The sequence below is a fragment of the Natrix helvetica genome (assembly GCF_964273705.1).
Source record: "Natrix helvetica genome assembly, chromosome: 3".
Classification (NCBI taxonomy): Eukaryota; Metazoa; Chordata; class Lepidosauria; order Squamata; family Natricidae; genus Natrix; species Natrix helvetica.
This window is the reverse complement of record NC_138549.1, coordinates 116022496-116044810: the sequence shown is the minus strand read 5'-3', so window position 1 is coordinate 116044810 and position 22315 is coordinate 116022496. Positions and strand designations below refer to the sequence as shown.

Genomic DNA, 22315 nt, shown 5'->3' with positions numbered 1-22315 from the left:
ACCTCATTTATAAAAAACATCTATGGTGAATTGATGACCTCAAAGCATGAACATTTTTATGAGTGACTCTTGCCTTTTTATTTGAACCATTTAAACCACAGAGTCTACAGTCTCGTATTTATCACTCTCTGGAATCTCATACATGTTCCTTGATCAGTTAGTCCTGTTTTTATTATCCCCCTAGAATGTGGACATATAAAACTGAACATTTGTCCCTGTTAGCTCAGGATTGGGTTGGAGACAGAGTGCAGCAATAGAAAAGTTCTAATGCCGAGTCAAGAAAGCATGATATACCAATGTGTACACTCCGGTGTTGATATTTCTTTCATTCTTCTTAGCCATCATGCTAAGTCAGCTGTAACTAATTGCATGCAAAAGGCATTGGTGATCTTACCATTGTTGAGAAGAAAGAGATTCCATATTCATCTCAGAAGTACATCTACATGTTACTATTTCATTTCTTCCCTTATTTAAATCAGAAGTCTTCTCAGTGGACAAATGAACTGGTTTGTATTTTTTTTTATTCTCTAGAATTAATAGGGAATAGCATCATACTTAAAGGTGCAAGCAATCCAGGCCATTCAAAGATGTTCATACTGTTCATATGTTTATAAATCTTCACTGCACAAATAATTGGTTTGGGAATCTAGCCCCCGAGCCTCATTTTTGCAGAGTTCCATAGAACTCAATTCCCTCCCCATTCCTATTTAGCATACACTGTACATGAAAACTTTGGGCAAAATCATTTGTCAGCATGGGGTCAAAAATCGGTATCCTTATGATACTCCATTATACATCCCTGCCTTGGGCTCACTGATTCTGGATGAGATGATGGACTTCCAGGCAGAGTTGGTGTGCAATTTGAGGATATTCCTGCATTTTTCAGGTCCCACTTGAGAAGCAGATGGCAGCCATGGCCAGGGCAAACTTGGCACAATTGCATCTTGTATGCCAGTTGTGCCTGTTCCTAGATTGGGAAGCACTACTCAGAGTCACTCACGCCTTTGTCACCTCCGATTTGGATTACTGTAATTGGCTTTACATGAGATTGTTGCATCTTGTATGCCAGTTGTGCCTGTTCTTAGATTGGGAAGCACTATTCAGAGTCACTCATGCCTTTTGTCACCTCCGATTTGGATTACTGCAATTGGCTTTACATGAGATTGTCCCTGAAGAGCATTCAGGAGACGCAGCTAATCCAAAATGCAATGGCACAGATAATATTGGGTGCTCCATGGTATACCTATATTAAACTGCACTTTGATGGCTCCCAGTAGACTTCCAATTCAAAGTGTTGCTTATCACATTTAAAACTCTACTTGGCATGGGAACAAGTTACCTATGGGACCACCTCTCCCCAGATTTGGCAGAATAAACATAATCATGGCCCCATCAGTGAAGCAACTTCACTTAAAAGCTGTCTTCCCTTTCATGGTGCTTCTTCCCCCATGATACAGACAGTCCAATATCCAATCCTGATGACCTATTCCCTCAGTCACTATTCACCAGGGGGCTAATAGAGCTCTCCTGTGGGTTCGGGTGTATTTTTTATGTTTCTAATAAGAGTTATTAGGAGCCTCAACTTGGTTTCTTTAATCTAATGGTCTGTGATTGTGTTTTATTTTACCGTACTTGTTTGCCACACGAGTGCCTCTGTTAGATTTAACTGCATTAATTATACACAGAGCTTATTAATTTTGGTTTGATGGATGAATAAAAAGCAGAGGATCACACTACCCCAGCAAGCAATACATGTGCAGTCAGATCACTAACTAGAGGCTTCTCTGTTGACTTGTAATATCTGTAGTAAAAGCTCTGTAGATCCAAAGTAAATAGCTGTTGGATATGCTTCCAGACTACTCATCATACAAACCCAACCATCTGGCCATAACTGAAGGCCATTACAAATGAAACAAATACAGTTCAATTGCAATAAATTTACTGGATACAATTTTGTTCGGCCTTTTCTCATTGTTATTTTGAATGGTATCACTTCAATAAACCAGCTGTCATTTGATGGATGGAGATAAGTCTGGAGCAAAAAAAGACCCGCTTGGGGGGGGGGGGGGAAACAGAACTTGGCTTAGCTTAAATATTTAGGTTCAGATCAGTAAATACTAGGTGCAATGATAAACACTTTAAAAGTTTCTTCCAACTGAATGGGCGTTAAGTGGTCCTTGATAAGAAATGCAGTGATGCTGACGGAGGTCAGACCAACCAAACAAGGACAAAAGAACTTTGAAGGATAGATTTATGGGCAGCAATAACTATGGCAAGCCAAGAGTTTGTCATCTGTGAAATAAATTATAATCTTGTGAAATTGCAGAGCTATAAATTCTTGCCTGCGTAAACTTCCATCTATTTCCCAGGGGAATTCAAGAAGAGCAAATGTTTAAACTATTTTTCAGGGACAACTTTTAGCATCAATGGGACTGAACTGAAAGTACTGCATAAGAATATCAGTGCAATTCACATCCATTTCCTTTTTTATCTCCATTTATTTAGTGAATAATGGATTATGTTTTATCACTTCCCTCTCAGAGTCCTGGTCCAATAAATATTTTTATTTTCCTTATTCAAAAAATAACTTTTCTGAAAACTTTTTCTTATTCATGTTTTCATCAAAAAGATGTCTAAAATTAATCGGAAGGGGAAAAAACTATATAAACTTAAATGCAATAACCAACTACCCCCAGATAAGGATAACATACCACATTTTAAATTCAGAAACCAAGGGAAAGTCTGACAGAGGAAGGGAAGGGCTACTTAAAATATAATAGATGTTTTCAGTCAAAGGGCCTAGTAAGAATTGCGCTTCTACAATCATTATTGTGAGGCAATATATTTAAAAGATTGGACCAAAAAGATTATTAATAGACTTATACTCATAATAGATGATGGAATGGTTATATGCAGATGTGTTCTTGGTGAGTCCTCTGCTCCACCTTCAGAATAACTGATGTGGAATCCTGGAGCACCCAGATAGATGAAAGGGAACCAAGAGAGATGGTTTCCCTCTGCTTTCCACAGTGAAAACCCCCCATTGCATTCTGTTCCTCAGCTTCCAATACAATCAGTCTGAATCTATATATATAAAAGCCAAATACCACTCACTCATCACGAAATCTCCAGAATCATAAAGCCTACAAACTTGATATTTGGCTCGTATGTTCCTCTTGGCTTCTAGGTGCTCGCTAAGAAAGGATTTTTTGAAATGACCATCAGATTATTAGTAATTCGTATAAAGTAATTAACATACTCTGATGCTAAGGAATTCTACTCCCCCTCCCCACCTGAAAAGAACTCTATTCCAACTGCCATTTGCCTTATATTAACACCCTCTGATGCTAAAGAGCTAGACATTCTACTCCCCCTCCCCACCTGAAAAGAACTCTATTCCAACTGCCAGTTGCCTCACATTCTGTTACCTCAGTTCAAACTGGCAGATTTTCCACACCTTCACTCAGGAGTGGTCTGGGGTTCCTTACAATACTAAACATTGGTACCTCACCAAAATGTCTACGCCTTCCACCTATGGAACTGCTTCTGGGCTCAAGGTGGCAGGAGTGATATTCCCTTATGAGTTTCAATTACCGTCCACCACTGAGCCAATGGATTGAACCTGATTTCTCCTGCATTGCCCGACCACATAGTTTCGTTGCAAAGCACAGGTATCCAGTTAATCAAATCTAAAAATTCTGGTGAAGCTCTGCTTTCCCACTGTGGAATGTATGTATAAGTGCAAAGAGTAAGAGATATGCTTCCTGAAAAGAGGGGCAAACACATTGCACTTCTCTACCCTAAACTTTCAGAAGCAGTTTGAAGGTGACGATAATCCAAGATTGTCTTCATTTATGATTACTTTTATGAGCAATGAGGAGAACAATGAATGAAAATCACTGCCCTGCCTTGGGCTCCTCTAGATCTTACAGCAATGAAAATGACCCTGCATCTATTTCACACAAAAGAAAAGAAAAATTGCCCTTATCTTCTTTTTAAACACTCATTTTATTACCAATGCTCTGTTCAGAGTTTCAGATGAGTATATATGGCTAGGAATCAGGGTCAGGACAGAGATTGTCAACAGGGACAGTGAATTTCATGCAGTGTAGATTCCTGCTAACTCAAGGACAGATGGATAATCAACTCAGCAATGGAGAAAAGCTTTAAAAGATTTGTTCTATTTATGCTTTCAGCCATATCTAGAAACTTTGAAATTATTTCGTTACTCATGAATGCTAATGAAGTGAGCTAATTTTATATCATGAATTATATACATAGTATTATATGTAGCTCTATACTTTTTTAAACATAGTTATATGCAAATCCTGTGAAATGTGCAATGACCTTTAATTTACCTGCAGGCAGCAGCTTTTTACAGTATGCCTTGTGGATTTTACAATTTAAAATTATGGAGCAGATTATTAGTGGGGAATGAGGTTCCCGACTGGATGGGATTTATACAATTATCCATGGACATTTCCCTGCTTTGACATTATAGCCCATAACTCTGATACCATAATTCCAATCTGCCATTTGAGTTACAAGGAACCAAGAAAGAAATAATGAAACACCTTAAGAATACTAATTCTGCATGAACATAAATTAAATCCTACTGTACAGCAGCCTATTCCACTCTAAATTGGGATAGCGGAGGGGCGTGGGGGATCAGATTGGCAGCAGGAACAGGGATAGTGGAAGGAAAGGCATATGCCTGGTAGGCTTTTCAGAAAAAGGAGACTATAAATCAATATTAAATGTGTTCCTGACTTAATTTGAGCCAAAACTCAGCTTTGTGTGTGTATTTTTCTAGTCTTCTGAGTTCTTTAAAGTTACATTTTCATGAAAGCTTTACAAAAGTAAGTTTGATCACGCTTTTATCCCATGTGAAGTTCTATAGTTCCTTATTCTTGGAGTACTGATAGCCTCCAATCTATCATTCTAAGCATTTTAATTTATTGATTACGAGGAAGATATTTAAAGGAAGTTCGTAACAGAGGTTCTGGTCTTTTCAAATTAGTGAGAAATTTACAGCACACTGGAGTCCAAATCCTATGGCAGGTAAGTACTTATTTCTTTTCATGGGGTAACATCAAGTCTTTATTTTTCCTGGCAGGGACACTGCCAGTGTATCCCCCTATAACATTATCTATGCATGCGGTGCAGCTGTTACTAAAGCTCTCCTGTTGGCTTATACATTACCCTCTTCAGTCCACCAAGCAACTCAGCAGCATGCTTAGAAATTCTTTTCTCCATATTTCCTGTTGTTCAATTATCTATTGGTTTTGGGGCAGCTCAGTGCAATTATAATATATTATTCAAAAGCAATGCCCCCTGGTTTTAAGTGATTTGTCCACAGACTGTGGATTGTGGAAAGCAATATCAACAGTTCACTTCCCTTAATTGTTCTCTTTCCTTCTTGGTATACTATCATTATTCAACATCAAGTCCTGCTTAAAAAATGCAAGAGAACAGAGAAGCTTCAATCTACCTCAAAAGTATGATGTCTTTTGATTTTCAGAACTAAAATAGAGCAATGCCGCTCCATTTAAAAGTCTAAGGTCCCCTAAAATGGACTTGGATTGGTTCTCCTCCTTCTCCCCTATCTGGTATTGCCGTTTTGAGTAGTTGTGGTCTCATTTTTCAGTGTTTCTTTTCCTTTCCACGCCCTTGGCTTTTTATTCTTATTCTGGATTTATTTTATCATAAGTCACAAATAGCTTTCAAAGTATTGAGAAGCAAAGCAACACGGATGCTTCTAAGAGCAATTATGTTTTTAATGGAGCAATATTCTCTGCAGGTTCAGTTGTTTGCTTGCTTCCCAACACCATAGTTTAAGATTGCAATTTGAGCCTTTCTTAATTGTTTCAGGATAAGTTTCTGTTTCAACAGATTATGTTTCAAATATCAATCTCTCTGAGCAAGCAAAGGCATAGAGCACTTTCCTTGAACCAAACAGAATAACTTGCTTAATTTTTGCTGCAGCAGTTTGCATAGTGAATTACATAGCCTTTGTAATCTGATTATCAATGATTATCTACAATGACTTTAATCGTAGTAGTTATTCTGTAGCAAATGCCTGCAGACAATACTTGTTTTTCCATCCTTCAAAATATTTGGATTAAAACTCATGTTCTGTGATAGTGATAATCAGTAGTTCTTCGCTTTGCAGCAGCTTCCTTTATGTTAGCCTCTATTCTCTCTTCAAACTGGCAAGAAAGAAAGAAAACATGAGGGTTTTTTTTTCTTTACCTTCAATATTCTCTGTTTTTTGTGACTTAGTTTGTGTCCGCACGGGAGGTAGACGGAGCAGCCATGACTGTCTCGTATACTTTGAAAGTGGCCAATGCTCGCTTTGGGGGCTTCTCTAAGCTGCTCTTCCGCTGGAAAGGGAGCATCTACAAGCTGCTGTACAAGGAATTTCTGGGCTTCATTGTGCTGTATGCAGGACTGAGTGCCATTTACCGGTAGGTTGGCAATTATAATGGTTCGTCAGATATTAAAACTTAAGAGGTTTGCAAAACAGATTATTTTAGCTCTGCAAGCATCCTTCTGCAAATGAATCCTATCCTAAGCAGCAGTCTGTGTGAACTGTAATTCCACTGAACTATGAAGCACAGTTTGAAAACAGGTGGACGATGTTTATGAGAAGTGTATTTGCGGGATCGTATCCTGCCCCATACATCCCTTCGGCCGATCCGCTCACACAGAGAGGGACTCCACAGGGTGCCGTCCACTAGGCTGTGCTAGCAGGCGACGCCCAGGGGAAGGGCCTTCTCGGTGATGGGCCCGACCCTCTGGAATGACCTTCCCCCTGATATTAGAATAACCACGGACCTCCGCTCCTTCCGTAAGAAGCTTAAAACCCACCTGTTCAATTTAGCCGGCCTGGCCTAATTCCAGCTCTCCCACCTCAGTCTGTATTTTTAAATTTTACGGGTTGGTTTTAGACCGAGTTTTAATTTTTATAAATTTGTACAGGGGTTAAGGTTTAATTTGATTTTAATGGTATTTATTCTTATGTGTATGGTTTTTTAATTTGGTGCCTGTACACCGCCCCGAGTCCCTTTGGGGAGAGGGGGCGGTCTAGAAATCAAATAAATTGAATTGAATTGAATTGAATTGAAAATGCAATGGGGAACTCAGTACAAATTTCCAGTACCTGAGAATAATTTACGATAGAATCTTAAAACATGGAACTATAGCCCCACTTTTCTTCCAACCCTTTCATACACACATAAAATTTGTTTGTTTGCTTTAATTCCCAGAATTAAAACCACATGCTCAAAAAACAATATAAGTTCAGTATGAAGTTATATCATAATAACAATCGAATTTCCTATTCATCATTTCATTCCAACAAATGGCAAGACCCCAATTTTATTGTTTCCTCACAGAGCCATTCAAAGGCTGATGCTCATGAAAACAAGTGAAAGAGAATTCATTTTCCATTCCTTATGGGAAATCTCACTTTATAAGACTTAACAGTATTCCTAAAATCTTCACATCAGGCTGTATGTCCCAATGGGAGAACTACAGTGCGCATTTCCATGATTGGTGAGGTACGATGAATGGGGGCTTTTTCAGAAAGACAAAAACTGCACCCATCTTGAGATTACTTTACATAATCAAGGTGTGGCATCTATCTAGAAGGTATATTCAAAAGGGCAAAATGGAGCATCTAAAACAGATAAGCTGAGGATTTTTTCCCCACCACTGTCTTGCCTTAATGCTGCACAGCAAACTGTGTGATAGAGACCTTTGTGGACAGAGGGATGGGGAACTGACAAGTGACACTGGACTCTCCAATGATATAGAAAATTGCTGTAGTTTATTCTCCACAGGCACCTAAGCATTCATGGTCAGGGGTTGACCCCAGAAACAGATTCTTCAAGGCTCAAACTAAGAACTCAAATTGATTTCTCAAAATAAAATATCAAACCAAAGAAATAAATGGGTGTGGAGTCCGTGATCTCTCTGAGCTTGATTGCTTGCTTTCATATGTTTTTTTACCCATCTAGGTAGCAATTATCAGTTTAGTGCGTGTGGAGTTTGCTCCTGTTTATACAATAGAGTAGTTCGCCCTACCTGGATTCTCCTTGGTAGTTTTCTCCTTGATAGTTACTTGATTAGGGCACTGTTTTCTGCTTTAATGTTTGTCTGGTGCAGTGACGTGCGGTGAGGTTTATGATTGGTGAGGCACTGACACAGTGCTGAGTTTCAAATATTTTTAGACTTGTGGACTTCAACTCCCAGAATTCCACAGCCAGGCATGCTCAGTTCCAATTTAAAGCAACAGCATTTGTTTTTCTCCTTTGCTCCTTCTTTCTTTTTCTTTTTCTTCTCCTTCCCCTCCTTCCTCCCTCTCTCCCTTCCTCCCCCTCTCTCAAACACACACACACAGAAGTTGGATTGGACTATCTCTTCTACCCCTTCCCTCTCTCACTCACTCTCAAACAAACCCCCCCCACACACAAAAGTTGGATTGGATATCTTTTCCAGTGGCTTGAAAGCAGCTCCTCTGCCATCCCCCCTCCCATTCCCCTGCTGCCTTTCCCAAACACCTCCACCATTGCAAATGCAGCCTGCTGTCTGGGTGGGAAATGCCTGGAACACAATAAAGCCCACCTACCACCTCCTGCTGGCAGGCTGGGGTGAGAGGAGAGGCAGAGGGGAGCTGAGCCTTCCAAAAGAAAGAGGCTGGGGGGGAGTGTGTGTACTACAGCATGGCTCTTTGCCTGGCTTCCTGCCTCCTCCTGTGGTCTCCTCAGTGCTCGCTTGTGCTCTCCCTCCCCAAGTGTAGTTTGATTGCAGGTGGAGCCACGTTGCCTTTTCAAACCTGTAATCAGTGAAGCTGGGCTAGATTTTTATATAGTTTTATCCAGCTGTGTGTGTGTGTGAGAGAAATGAATGGGGGCCTGGGGAGGAAGTCACTACACTTGGGGAGGGAGAGCACCAGTGAGATTAAGCAGAGTCATCCACGGTGAGGCAGCAACTAGCTCAGCTTTTTCCTTTTACTTTTTTTTCCTCATGATGAGAGTGGTGAGGCTGTGCCTCACTTGCCTCACCTGACTGCACGTCACTGGTCTGGTGTTATTCCATGCTTACCTGAGTGTTAGCTGCTGGAGGAGAGATGTTCTAGTGTCTAAATGGCTGTGGCAGCAGCAATTTGAGGCTTATTCTCCTTTTACATCAACAGTTGCAATGTGCCGTATGGCAATAGGAAAACTATTTCCCAGAGATGCCTATATTGTATGTTTAATTTAATTAGCAACTGAAGGGACTTAATCACCATAATTTGTAAATACAAATTTAAAGTATATGCTAAATAAAATGCTAGTTGAATCCATGGAACACCATTCCCCATTCAATAGTTAGTTGTTGAACACTCTCTTAATAGTTTACTATACTTTACTATACTTTAATGAATTATGACCTCTAGCTCAGGTTCTACTCACATCAGAATGATCAGTTAGATCTTTAATTATTACTTTGGGAAAGTGAAAACTAATTTTGTTTGTTAGCCACTGCTGGGCAAAACCTGAAAAGGCTTCAAGCAGCTTGTTTTAATACACCTTGTCTGTTTGGATCTTGAGTATGTGCCATGCTAAGATTTGCAAACTGTAGCAGGGAATAGTGATGGGAATATCAATGTTCAGCTTAAACACTGTCCAACAAACAAATGGTGCATCTAACTGACATATCCTATATCCCAACAATAGAATGTACAGTGTACCACAGAAGTGAGTACACTCCCTCACATTTTGTAAATATTTAAGTATATCTTTTCATGTGATAACATTGAAGAAATGACAGTTGGCTACAATGTAGTCGTGAGTATACAGCTTGTATAACAGTGTAAATGTGCTGCCCCCTCAAAATAACACAACATACACCCATTAATGTCTAAACTGCTGACAAGATACACTGAAATATTTACAAAATGTGAGGGGGTACATACAATAATGTGGTTTGTGGAATAAAATGAACCAGGCAATCATATGATGCTAAGTCATAAACTACAGTTTACAAAGTACAGTAGAGCTACATATCCACAGATTATTACCCAAGTAGACTAAAAGAGAACTTGCTTTGGCAGAGATAGGCAAAAGAACCTCAACACTTATTAAAGAAGAATATTTAGTATGATGCAATCTCAGCTTGGTATTCTTTTATCTTTTCCTCTCTCTCTCCCCAGGTACCTTCTCGATGAAGATCAGAAACGTCTCTTTGAAAAGGTGGCTGAATATTGCAAACGCTCCACTGACCTCATCCCTCTGTCTTTTGTCCTAGGTAGGATTTATTTAACATATTCTTGATGCACAACTTGCTATGGTTTCTGTTTGTCTGCTTTTATTGGTCAGCTGAAATGGCAGAGATGTGATGCAAAGTAACTGGGTAATTTAGAATCCTATATTACTTTCTATTGGTCAAAGGGATAGTGTGTATGCTTTGTTTTTAAAAGAGGCCACAGCCAATCCTGTCTTCTTTAGCTAAGTAGGTCCTGTAACAAGACAGACACAGAATCCCTGGGGCCAGATCTAAGAGAGAGTTCTGAACTAGGCAGAGAAATAGTCCAATGTCCAATAGACCTGTAAGGTACTATATACTTTCCTACCTATATATGTTCCTAGGTGAAAATGTGGGCTGAAAAGTCTGTTAATTTTGGTAATAATAATAATAATTTGTTGAATTTATATGACTCTGGGAAGTTTATTTATCTTGGATATGATTATTAGCCTGAAATCTGAGAATTTATCCTGAATGTAATCCAGTTCCAGAAATTCAATTTTTTTACTATTGATTCTGTGGGCGTGGCTTGGTGGGCATGGCAGCGGTAGGATACTGCAAAATCTCCATTCCCACCCCACTCTGGAGCCAGCCAGAGGTGGTATTTGCTGGTTTTCTGAACTACTCAAAATTTCCGGTTCTCTAGAACCTGTCAGAACCGGCTGAATTTCACCTTTGATATAATCTAAATGAATTTATAATATATCATCGCAAGACAGCCATTTTAGTATAATGGTTAAGGCATCTAACTAGAAACTGGGACACTTAGGTCCACAGCCACTCCCCCCGCCTCTGATTGGGATTACAAAATCCAGAATTCCTTTACCATCTGGAAATCACTAGATTAATCTGGATTGGAATACTAGAGCTTTGAAATTTCCCCACATACTATTTACTCAACCTGTCTTTTCATAATCAGGAAAATGCCCAACATTCCTTGTTTCATTTTCATGCTATCCTTCAAGAGCTAAATGTAAAACTTTGAACTCCTTGCTTCCCAACTGTTTCTTCCTGGCCTTCTAAATGACATTCCTCTTCCATAGATGGGAAGAAATTCTGCAGTTCTGGATAATTGCCTACTTTCTGATGTAACTCTCAAGCATTTTCTTTCCTCTGAAGCTAGGAAGGAATACTTCCAGGATAATCCCATTCATTGTATAGAGCTTTGTACTTCACTCCCCTCATCTGCCCCTGTCCTTCCATCCCCAAGGAAACACTTCCTTTGTAAACTCTGGAGTTATAATCCACTGAGATGTGTTCTTTTTAAACTCCAGGGTTGGGAGAAAAGCTGATTAAAGAGAAGGAAATGGGGAAGTAGAACATAGCCACAAGGTAAATGTCAAGGCCTGGGTGTGGAAAAAGGGAAGTGAAGAGGAGAAATCAAGTATTGGTAACTAAAATGAAAAGGGAAGTGACAATCTGGTATTAATGCCTACATTATGCAGAATGAACATATCCAACATTTTCCTTCAATAAAGACCACCTTTGCAAGTTTTGCTCTAAAAAAATGACATGAAGAGGGTAACTTTTCAGAAATCAGCTTGCATGGTCAGAAAAATCAAGATAGTATTCATGATTGTGTGATCAAAGGTCCTGCCTGTGTTGCATCTTAAAAATAGAGCTTCAGTCATACTATAATGGTCACCTTCTTATGGGTCATACTTGCATCTTGTGGGTACCTTGGGCAGAGGTGGGTTGCTACCAGTTCGCATAACCGGTAAGGATGGCAGGATGGCCACACCCACTAACCAGTTCCCCAGTCATCCATGCCATTGCCAGCATGTTTTTAAGTCATTTTATAGTGTTCTGTGCATGCACAGAACAATTCTGCACATGCACAGAACAATGTACAGGCAACTGCACATGCGCAAGCAACGCATGGCACAGGGGAAGCGAACCGGCAGTAACGCCGGCAGCAACCCACCCCTGACCGTGGGTGTTAGTTTATTATTGCTGAAAAGAATGAGGTAGTACGAACAATAACTCTCCCTGCAGGGCCATTTTTCTTTCTTTTAAGGTTTGAAGAATCTATGTCATGCTCCAGAATACAGGAAATACATCAAGCTTCTCTGTTTATGCTGGTTGTGATTGTTACTGTCCTGACTTAGTATGACTGGCTGGATTTATCGTTCTTCTTTTTGAAACAGGAATGCATTTACTCTGGGAAAGTGAGATTTTGATGGCTGTGGCTTTTCACACATCTGTAGTTTTGGACCCTTCTAAGCATTTTGATATTGAGTCCTGGTGGCACAGTAGTTAGAATGCAGTATTACAGGCTAACTCTGCCCACAGTCTGGAGTTCAATCCTGACAGGCTCAGCCTTCCATCTTTCTGAGGTCGGTAAAATGAGGACCCAGGTTGTTGGGTGCAGAATTGTAAACCACTCAGAGAGTGCTGTAAAACACTATGGAGCAGTACAGAAGTGCTATTGCTAGTGTTACTGCTATATCTAAACTGGGAACTATTCTTTAAGTGCAGCAACTCTGAAGACCTTTAGCAGTTGGTCTCTGACATTTCATTGTATTGGAGCTATCTATATCAGGGCTGCAAACACCCAGATGACCCCAGATAGCAGCAAATGTACAGAGAAACTTGTTGAGGTCATGTAGCGATGACATGAGTTTTGCAACCCAGATCCAAAATTGCATGCTTGTATTGTATATTTATCAAACCTAGATATTGCATCTATCAATCTATCTATCATCTATCTATCATCTATCATCTATCTATCATCTATCTATCATCTATCTATATCTATCTATCTATCATCTATCTATCATCTATCTATCTATCATCTATCTATCTATCTATCTATCTATCTATCTATCTATCTATCTATCATCTATCTATCTATCTATCTATCTATCTATCTATCTATCTATCTATCATCTATCTATCTATCTTTGATATTTTGCTACCACACATTAATAAACATCTAATGGTGCTGTACATTTCCAGCTTTATTTTTGTAACTGATTTACTAATGAGCCTTCCTCCCCTTTTTGGCATCATTTAAAACCACAAAGGCAAGAAACCTCTAAAAAGCTAGGTTGTCTCAAATCAGATATAAAGCAAGAGTTTAAAACAACAGTGATTTTAATAACCTTTGGATTTGAAACATGTGAAACTCAAACAACAGCCACTCCCTAAAATTGATTACTGTCCCTCATCTTTGTACAAGGAACAGGTCCCAGTCCTTATTCTTTTAGTACCATCGAACTTCTCTGTTGGCAGGTTTTTATGTCACACTGATTGTGAACCGTTGGTGGGCCCAATACACCAGCATTCCCCTGCCAGATCAGCTGATGTGCGTCATTTCCAGCAACGTTCACGGGAAAGATGACAAGGGTCGGATTTTGCGGCGCACACTCATTCGTTACGCCAACTTATCTTCTGTCCTGATCCTGCGTTCAGTCAGCACCAGAGTGCTTAAGAGATTCCCCACTATGGACCACATCGTAGAAGCTGGTGAGCCTGACTGGGAAAGAAAGATTTAAGGCTGGGTGTGTGTCTGTGTGTGAAAGTGGATGCAGAGAAATCCACTTTCCACTGGGGGTGGGGGGAGAGAAAAACAGGAAGTCACAGGAAAAGCCAATATTGATCATCTTTGCAAGGCTCTCAGTCCTTGCCTCGGCTCATCTACTCAATGGCAGACTTCTTCACTATGGTGCCCTCAAGAACATTAGGACTATAACTGGCATTTAGAGGGCACAAGGTTAGGGACAACTTTTTTTTAATGCTTCATCTGTTTGTTTTTTACTGTATCTCTATAAAACCATCTGGATACAAAGTTTTCTTCAGGGACATCACTAAAACTGCTTTTGCTAGTAGCTAATTCGGGAACTCAGAATAATCCCTGCATAGGCTGCCTATAATGCATCATGTTCTAATCCAATTTCACCCGTTTGTTGGCCTACAATTTTAGTGGCCTTTTTAACTTCTCAGAATCCCCCAGGCAGGTTGGGTAAGGATGCTGTACTTTAAATCTTTCCAGCGAGTGGTTTTTGAGAAATTGGAGTTGCAAAGCAAGGAACTGAGAAGGGACCTTAATAATAATAATAATAATAATAATAATAATAATAATAATAATAATAATAATAATAATAATAATAATAATAATAATAATAATAATAATAATTATTAAATTTCTAGACCGCCCCCTCTCCCGGAGGGACTCGGGGCGATGTACAGGAATAAATTTAAAACATACAATCAATCATACACATAAGTAAAAGCAGATTAAACAGCCCCTGTACAATTTATAAAAATTAAAAAACAGACCTTAAAACCAATCTTAAAAAAATTAGAAATAGGACTGAGGTGGGATAGGTGGAATTAGGCCAAGCCGGCTAGCTGGAATAGGTGGGTTTTAAGTTTTTGACGGAAGGAGCGGAGATCCGTAGTCATTCTAATGTCGTGGGGGAGGTCATTCCAGAGGGTCGGGCCCATCACAGAGAAGGCCCTTCCCCTAGGCGTCGTCCGCTGGCACAGCCTAGTGGACGGCACCCGGAGGAGACCCTCTCTGTGTGAGCGAATCGGCCGGAGGGATGTGTGGGGCAGGATACGATCCCGCAAATAACTAGGTCCTGTGCCATGGAGCGCCTTAAAAATGATGGTCAACACCTTGAAGCGCACCCTTGCCCCTTTTCAGTTTAAATTTCCTCAGGCCATAATACTGTCCCTGTCAAATGCCTGTTCTACTCTTTTTTTTTTTGATTTTTATTATCCCACTTTTATTATGTTTATAAATTCAGGGCATTGAAAAATACCTATTATTCCTTCGTCCTGATACAGTACAAAGTATTACTGTAGCAATGCGACTCAGTCTGGTGTGTGAACCTGCTTCCAAGCCAATTTCTCCAAATTTCTCATATCACCCTCACCCCCCCTTTACAGGTTTTATGACACAGGATGAACATAAGAAATACGAGAGTCTCCATTCAGACTTCAACAAGTATTGGATCCCCTGTGTGTGGTTCACCAATCTAGCTGCTCAGGCACGACGAGAAGGGAGGGTCCGCGATGATGTGGCACTCAGATTGCTCATGGATGTAAGATCCAGGAACAATGGAGGAGGTTATAAGTACCCAAGTTTAAACTATTCCGATTCTTATTTTGCATCATTTGCCAGGGCTATTCTTGGCATTCTTGGGATATTCTTGCCTTTTTGAGGTCCAACATCTGGCAAAAAACCCTATTAATCTAAAACAAATATATAAATCTAACAAATATTGTAATTTATATAAAAGTGACTTCAGTTTGTTGCCTCTTACATTATGCTTTTAACTTCACATATCCCACCTATCTTGCAAAATAACCCCGATTCCACGAATTGGCTGAACGCATTTATCCATCTTCTTATCTATAAGCCTAACAGAAAGTTACACATCGATTTAAAGGAAGCCTCAAAGATCGATATTGCAATACAGGAGCAAACTGTTTAACAAAGCTGCAAATTCTGAAGCCTCTGGGTTTTTCCATGCAGGAGCTGAACCTCTACCGGGCCAAGTGCAGCATGCTTTTTCACTTTGACTGGATCAGTATCCCCCTAGTGTACACACAGGTCAGTGCAACCGGAAACATACAAACAAAAGCTTGTGTCTGCTGCTACAGCTACCAAAGCAAATCAAAAATCAAGAGCCACAGTGAAATATTTGGAATTGTCACTGTTTTATAAGTGGGTGGTGAATGTGTATGAAACAAAGGTTTCAAGAAACTCATTTAAATGGGAAAATGGATTGCTTAAAAAAATAGCTGAGCCCAGGGGTACCCAGTGATGACGTCTAATACCATGAATGCCGTCTTCTCCACAGGTGGTCACTATAGCGGTCTATTCTTTCTTTGCATTTTGTGTGGTTGGCCGCCAGTTCCTGGATCCAGCTCATGGTGGAGATCTAGATATGTATGTTCCCTTGCCCACACTCCTACAGTTCTTCTTTTATGCTGGGTGGCTGAAGGTGAGCAAATAGCGTGACGTTTTTTCATATTACAGTAATAATTTAATAAAAATAAATAGCTCAAAGCACCCCTGCCATACGATCTGTCCTACAGTCACTGAAAGGTGGCTCAATGACTAAGACTCTGAGCTTGTTGATCGAAAGGTCGGCAGTTCGGTGGCTCGAATCCCTAACGCCACATAATGGACTGAGCTCCCATTACTTGTCCCAGCTTCTGCCAACCTAGCAGTTCGAAAGCACATAAAAAAATGCAAATAGAAAAATAGGGACCACCTTTGGTGGGAACAGTGTTCTGTGCACCTTCGGCGTTTAGTCATGCTGGCCACATGACCATGGAGACGTCTTTGGATGGCGCTGGATGGCTCTTCGGCTTTGAAACGGAGATGAGCACCGTCCCCTAGAGGCAGGAATGACTAACACATATGTGCGAGGGGAACCTTTACCTTTACAGTTAACCTGGTCTTAAATAGATTGCGCAAACTTTCATGTTTGAGCTTTTGGTTGGTTTCATGCCAGTTTGTTCCACAGATGGTGTCACTATACTTAAAATATAGTGACACCATTTGTGGAATAAACTTGTATGAAGCAAACCAGATATTCAAAACACTGCGTCTTTCCCCAGTGAAAGTTTGCTGAATCTATCAACTATCCTTTCCTCTTCAGGCAACAAGATGCTGGTGGAGCTCAGCTATTTAATGTTTTTAAGTTGCATCACAATCTACATAAGGTTCATTTATTTCTGTTTAACAGAATGACTTTGGACTATTAAGGAACAGTAATGTTCTTGCTACATAGCTAGCCTTTATGCATAGCTAGAGTAAGATTTACAAACACGCTGTTCATTTTAAGCAAATTCACAGCTATCTTTAAAATATTGATTAAGTGTTCCTTCCCATATAGGTGGCTGAACAAATAATTAATCCCTTTGGAGAGGATGATGATGATTTTGAAACTAATAAATTGATAGACAGAAACCTTCAGGTGAGTCTTACATAAATGCTTAAAATAGGAAACACGCTACTTAGAAACAAAAATTATACCTGGTCTAGAAATCGGTGCACGAAAATGTTAACTATTGCTAGTGATTTAAAATATCCTTATGGCAGCTACAACAGCATGACATTAATCTGGGAAATCTGGGTAATCCCAACCTTTCTCCACCTGATGCTGTCAGACGTATTTAATTTCAGAGCATATGTCAAAATGGCACTGAAAGCCTATCGTAAGAATAATTTCCAATAGTCCCAACATCTACTTTTCATTTTTTTTCTAACTCTGCAAAAGCAGACATTAAAAGGAACAATTATGCAAAGCAAAGATCTGAATCTAACATTAAAGCACTGTAATCAATAGACATGTAGTTTCACCAGCTACTCTTCAAAAACAGAACAATTCTTTGTTTTGGCTAGGTATCGTTGCTTTCAGTGGATGACATGTACCAGAACCTGCCTCCAACTGGGAAGGACAAATATTGGAATGAATCTACGGCTCAACCACCTTACACAACAGCCACATTGGCAGAGACCTTGAAACCTTCCTTCATGGGCTCCACTTTTGATATGCGGTAAGTTTAATTGCCAAATGGATTTGTCGTCAGGCAACTACCTATTGAGGCTAGCAAATATGACAACTGCCTGGTAGAATCACAGCTCTGGTTTGGTGAACTTCCTCACCCAAATCAATAAAATAACTTGATACATATAATCTATCATGTAACATATGACTATTCATGCTGTCATAAAAAGGTTGGAGCCTGTCTCTATGCAAGATAATTTATTCTTTCCAATGCCTATCCTGGAAAATTTCTAATTTTCTGAAGAACTGCACATTGGCAGTTTGGGGGCAAGCAAGTTTCTGCTTGAAATAAATTTTAAGGGAATTGAAAAGGAATAAATAGCATGATTGGCATTCATGAAAGCATCAACAAGCACAGTAATAGGGCAATTTATTGATATTAGATGGAAATCAAATTGATGCAACAAAGCTCCTCCTAGATATTCAGCTGGAATCTGGTAACTTTTTCCAACTAATGAACATTATTAAAGTCATAAGCTTCCATGACCTGCAGCTTGCTTTAACTGATGCACCAGACTGAATTTTAACCATACTAGCACAGCTCGCCTACAATCCCATGTATCCGTCTTCCTTCCAAAATATCATTAAATTCTCGCTTTCATAAGCTATAACCGTGATGGCGAACCTATGGCACGCGTGCCACAAGTGGCACGCGGAGCCATTTGTCAGGGCACGTGAGGCGCTGCCCTGTCAGCTGGCCAGCGCGCATGTGCACACTGGACAGCTGAGTTCACCTTTTTAAAAGCTATTTTTCGCCTTCGCCAGGCTCCAGAGGCTTTATTAGGAGCCTGGGGAGGGTGAAAAGAGCCTCCCCCCCCCCCCCGGAGGCTTCAGGGACCGTCCCTGAAGCCTTCGGAACGCTTAAAACCACCCTCCGAGCAACCCGGAAGTGACTTCTGGTTTGCTCGGAGGGTGGTTTTAAGCGCTCCGAAGGCTTCAGGGACCATCTGAGGCTTCCCTGATGCCTTCAGAGCGCTTAAAACGACCCTCCAAGCAACCCGGAAGTACTTCCGGTTTGCTCGGAGGGTGGTTTTAAACACTCCAAAGGCTTCAGGGAAGCCTCAGACGGTCCCTGAAGCCTTTGGAGGGCCTCCGGGGGGTCGTGGGAGCCTCTTTCCGCCCTCCCCAGGCTCCTATAAAGCCCCTGGAGCATGGGGAGGGCAAAAAAAATGTAAAAATGGGGGGGGGGTCACGCGTTTTGCACGCATGCGCACTGGGGGGGTCACACATTGCATTATGGGTGCGGCACGCCCGCACTCGACCCCCCCCCTGCGCTCCCCCCATTTGTGGCACGCGAGCCAAAAAAGGTTTGCCATCACTGAGCTATAACCACTGTGTTCATAAAGTTTGGGACGATGGGATTTATAGCCCAAGAGAAGCTTGTTTATCACTCACGGAAGATGGTTTGCTTAGAGATTAGGAATCTGTTTAAAGTCATCTATGAAGGGGGGAAAAAAGCAGTCCATAATACTATATGATACAGACTGCTTATTTAAGTTAGCCATTATGCAATTAAATCAAATACAGGTAGTCGACATACAACAGTTCATTTAGTGACAGTTCAAAGTTACAACGGCACTGAAAAAAACGACTTTATGACCATTTTTCACATTTATGACCTCTGTAGCATTCCTATGATCATGTAATCAAAATTCATATGCTTGGCAACTGAGATACTCGTGTTTCAAGGTCATGTGATCACCTTTTGCAATATTTTGACAAGCAAAATCAAGGAGTAAGCCAGATTCACTTAACAATTGTGGCAAGAAAGGTCGTAAAATGGGGCAAAACTCACCTAGCAACACTTGTTCCTGCAAATAAAAACTAATTCTACATTAAAGCAAATTCTACATTTACTAGAAGGGAACTAAGAGCACACCAAATGTGAAATTTCAGACACCTCCCACAGATGGCAATGTATAGCACAGGTATTCTGTTGTACTCAACAACAGATTCACTCCAAGAAGCAATTAACTGGAATACTCTCCTGGAGTCTGCCACAGCATAGGTGCGTCACTATACCGTTTCCCCAAAAATAAACCCTCCCTGGATAAGCCCAATTGGGCTTTTGAGTGTATGTGCTTATTTTAAATAAGCTCTCCCCGAAAATATTTAAATGCATGCGCAGCTGGTCCCCGCCATTTCCTGGGAGGCAGGAAACATGCCCCATATGCACCTGCCATCCACATGGAAGGGCCTCGTGGAGGCTGCTCCCGCAAACCCCAACTACTGTGCCCCTTCTCTTAGTGGTGGCTGCAAAAAGAGCAGCAGGTCCAGCGATGCTAGGGATGGCAAGAATGTGGCAGAAACAGAGACAGAACTTCTGGCCCTTTCTGGATCACCTGATCCACAGGCCGCCGTTAAGGGACCTCCTGCATCTTAAAAATAATAAGAACTCCCCGAAAATAAGGCTTATTTTAGGGGGGGTCAAAAGAAAATAAGACCCTGTCTTATTTTTGGGGAAACGCGGTAGATCTGTCCTTCCTTAGTTCTCAAACCACCTTTAGTATGCTAAAGGAGTTACCAGCTAGGGTCAGACCATACATTCCTATCACTTGGCTAAGTCAGTGTACTTAATTCAGTTAATTTCTACTTAGATCAGTAAATTTATTGCTTCACACCTTATATATACCAAGTCACTATCACTATCAGCTGGAACGGAATCAGGAATTATCCCGATTTTTCATTTCACTCAGTTGTGCGTGGACTGAATTGTCTTTCCCCCTTTGTGTAGGATGAGCGACGACCCAGAGCAGAATCAGCAGGTCGACGCCTCACCCAGCATGAACCGCATACAGACACCTTTGCTCAGCCGCTTTTATGCTGCCGCTGCCTCTCCAGCAATTAGCCTCAAAAATTTTGGGAAGGGCAACCGGATTTCCCACCCTCAGTTACTGCGCTTGAGATCGGAGGGTATCTTTCCTTCTGCCAGTCCCAACTTCAATCGCAGAGAAGATCCAGAGGCAGTGGGGCGTATCGACGAGGAAGAGACAGAGGACGAGGAAACCGGAATTAGTGAAGCCGGTGCTCCTCACAACACAGAGAGAAAAGATATACCCATTATTACTGTGATAGGGTCCCTAGATGACAGCATCAGCAGTAATGAACAGCCATCTAGCTAAGATCATCAGATTTCTGGCTGCAATTATTTGATCAACTATGGCAGGGGTGTCAAGCTCAAGGCCCATGGGCCGGATCCAGTCTCTGGGGTGCTTAAATCTGGCCCTGGAAACAGACGACCAGCCCGTGGTGCATCTGCCAGAGAAAAGGGAGCTTGGGAGAACCACACATGGCCCTCCCAAGCTCCGTTTTCACTGGCAGGGGGTTGCAGGAGGCAGCTACAGCCGAAAACAGAGCTTGGGGACCCATTTTCACTGGCAGAGTGCTTGGTCCACCACAGGTGTCCCTGACATGAATGACATTGAGCTGGCCACTCACCCCGGCCCCCCAAGATCAAACACAACCCTGATGCAGCCCTCAATAAAATTGAGTTTGACACCCCTGAACTAAGAAGATATTTTCAGGTTATATTTTTATAAACCAGAGATCCTGACCATTTTCATCAGCACTCAAAAAAGCAAATATGGTTGCTGGGAGATAAATTTCTGAACTCCGAGAAAAGTAAAAAAACCCACATTTACTGGTACATAAAACTGGGCTATGTTCTCCTTCCAATCAATCCACAAGTCATTTCCTTTAAACTAACATGGTGTTCTTGAGTTCTTTGTGCTTTCTGTACTTAGCTGTCTGGGTTCTTTGTGTCAGATATATGAATAGAGATATGTATTTTCTTTAATAACCTAGCCAAACTTTGTTTAGCTTATGATTAATAAATAATCTTTTAAACGTGTTCTGCAACGTTTTATAATATAGGTATCTGAATAATAGTAAAATCCAGATGAGCCAAATATTCAACTAGGAAGATACTTTGTGTTAATTCTTAATTTATTTCATTGGAATCCATGCAATTTCAAAATTTAACAGCATAATCTTGTTTATTCAGACGTAAATCACACTTTTAAGTGAAACTGACTCAATAACATTGTGACTTAAGGAGAAAAATATGGGCACTGAAAAACATTAATCTGCATAAATATAAAACCTCTCTCAATGAAGGAGCAGCATTTAGATTTGGTTAATATTATATTTCAGTTGCTCAATTTAGCTTATACATTTGTCCAGCTTTCTATCAACGTATACTTCAGCAATTGCATAGTTATATAATTTCACATAAGTTACAACCATTTATGAAAATCTCTCTCATTGTGCCTCCATTTTCAACTGGGGAATGGCAGCAACAACAGGTCCTCTCTCAAATAAAAATGCAACAAGTTTAGAAAACTAAATAGCTTTGAAAAGATCAGTGAGAGAAATCTCAACCCTATTGCTTTTCTTGGGGCTGCAGTTAAGTCATAGCTTGGTCTACAAGGAAACACATTTGGCACCAGACTGAAACAAGCCGAGACGTTCTTCCAATTTACAGTCCACAGTAT

The 22315-nt window shown here is 40.7% G+C and overlaps 1 protein-coding gene across 1 annotated transcript; it reads left to right on the top strand.

The window, feature by feature from the left end:
* Positions 1-6315: 6315 nt before the first annotated feature.
* BEST4 (bestrophin 4) lies at positions 6316-22251 on the top strand (the record flags this gene model as incomplete). The annotated part of the gene is made up of 9 exons (XM_081947255.1): positions 6316-6467; positions 10199-10293; positions 13525-13758; positions 15187-15341; positions 15776-15853; positions 16104-16247; positions 17148-17228; positions 17657-17811; positions 20557-22251. The coding sequence occupies 9 exons, from the start codon at positions 6316-6318 to the stop codon at positions 20942-20944; spliced, it is 1482 nt and encodes a 493-aa protein (XP_081803381.1). The 3' UTR covers positions 20945-22251.
* Positions 22252-22315: the final 64 nt, after the last annotated feature.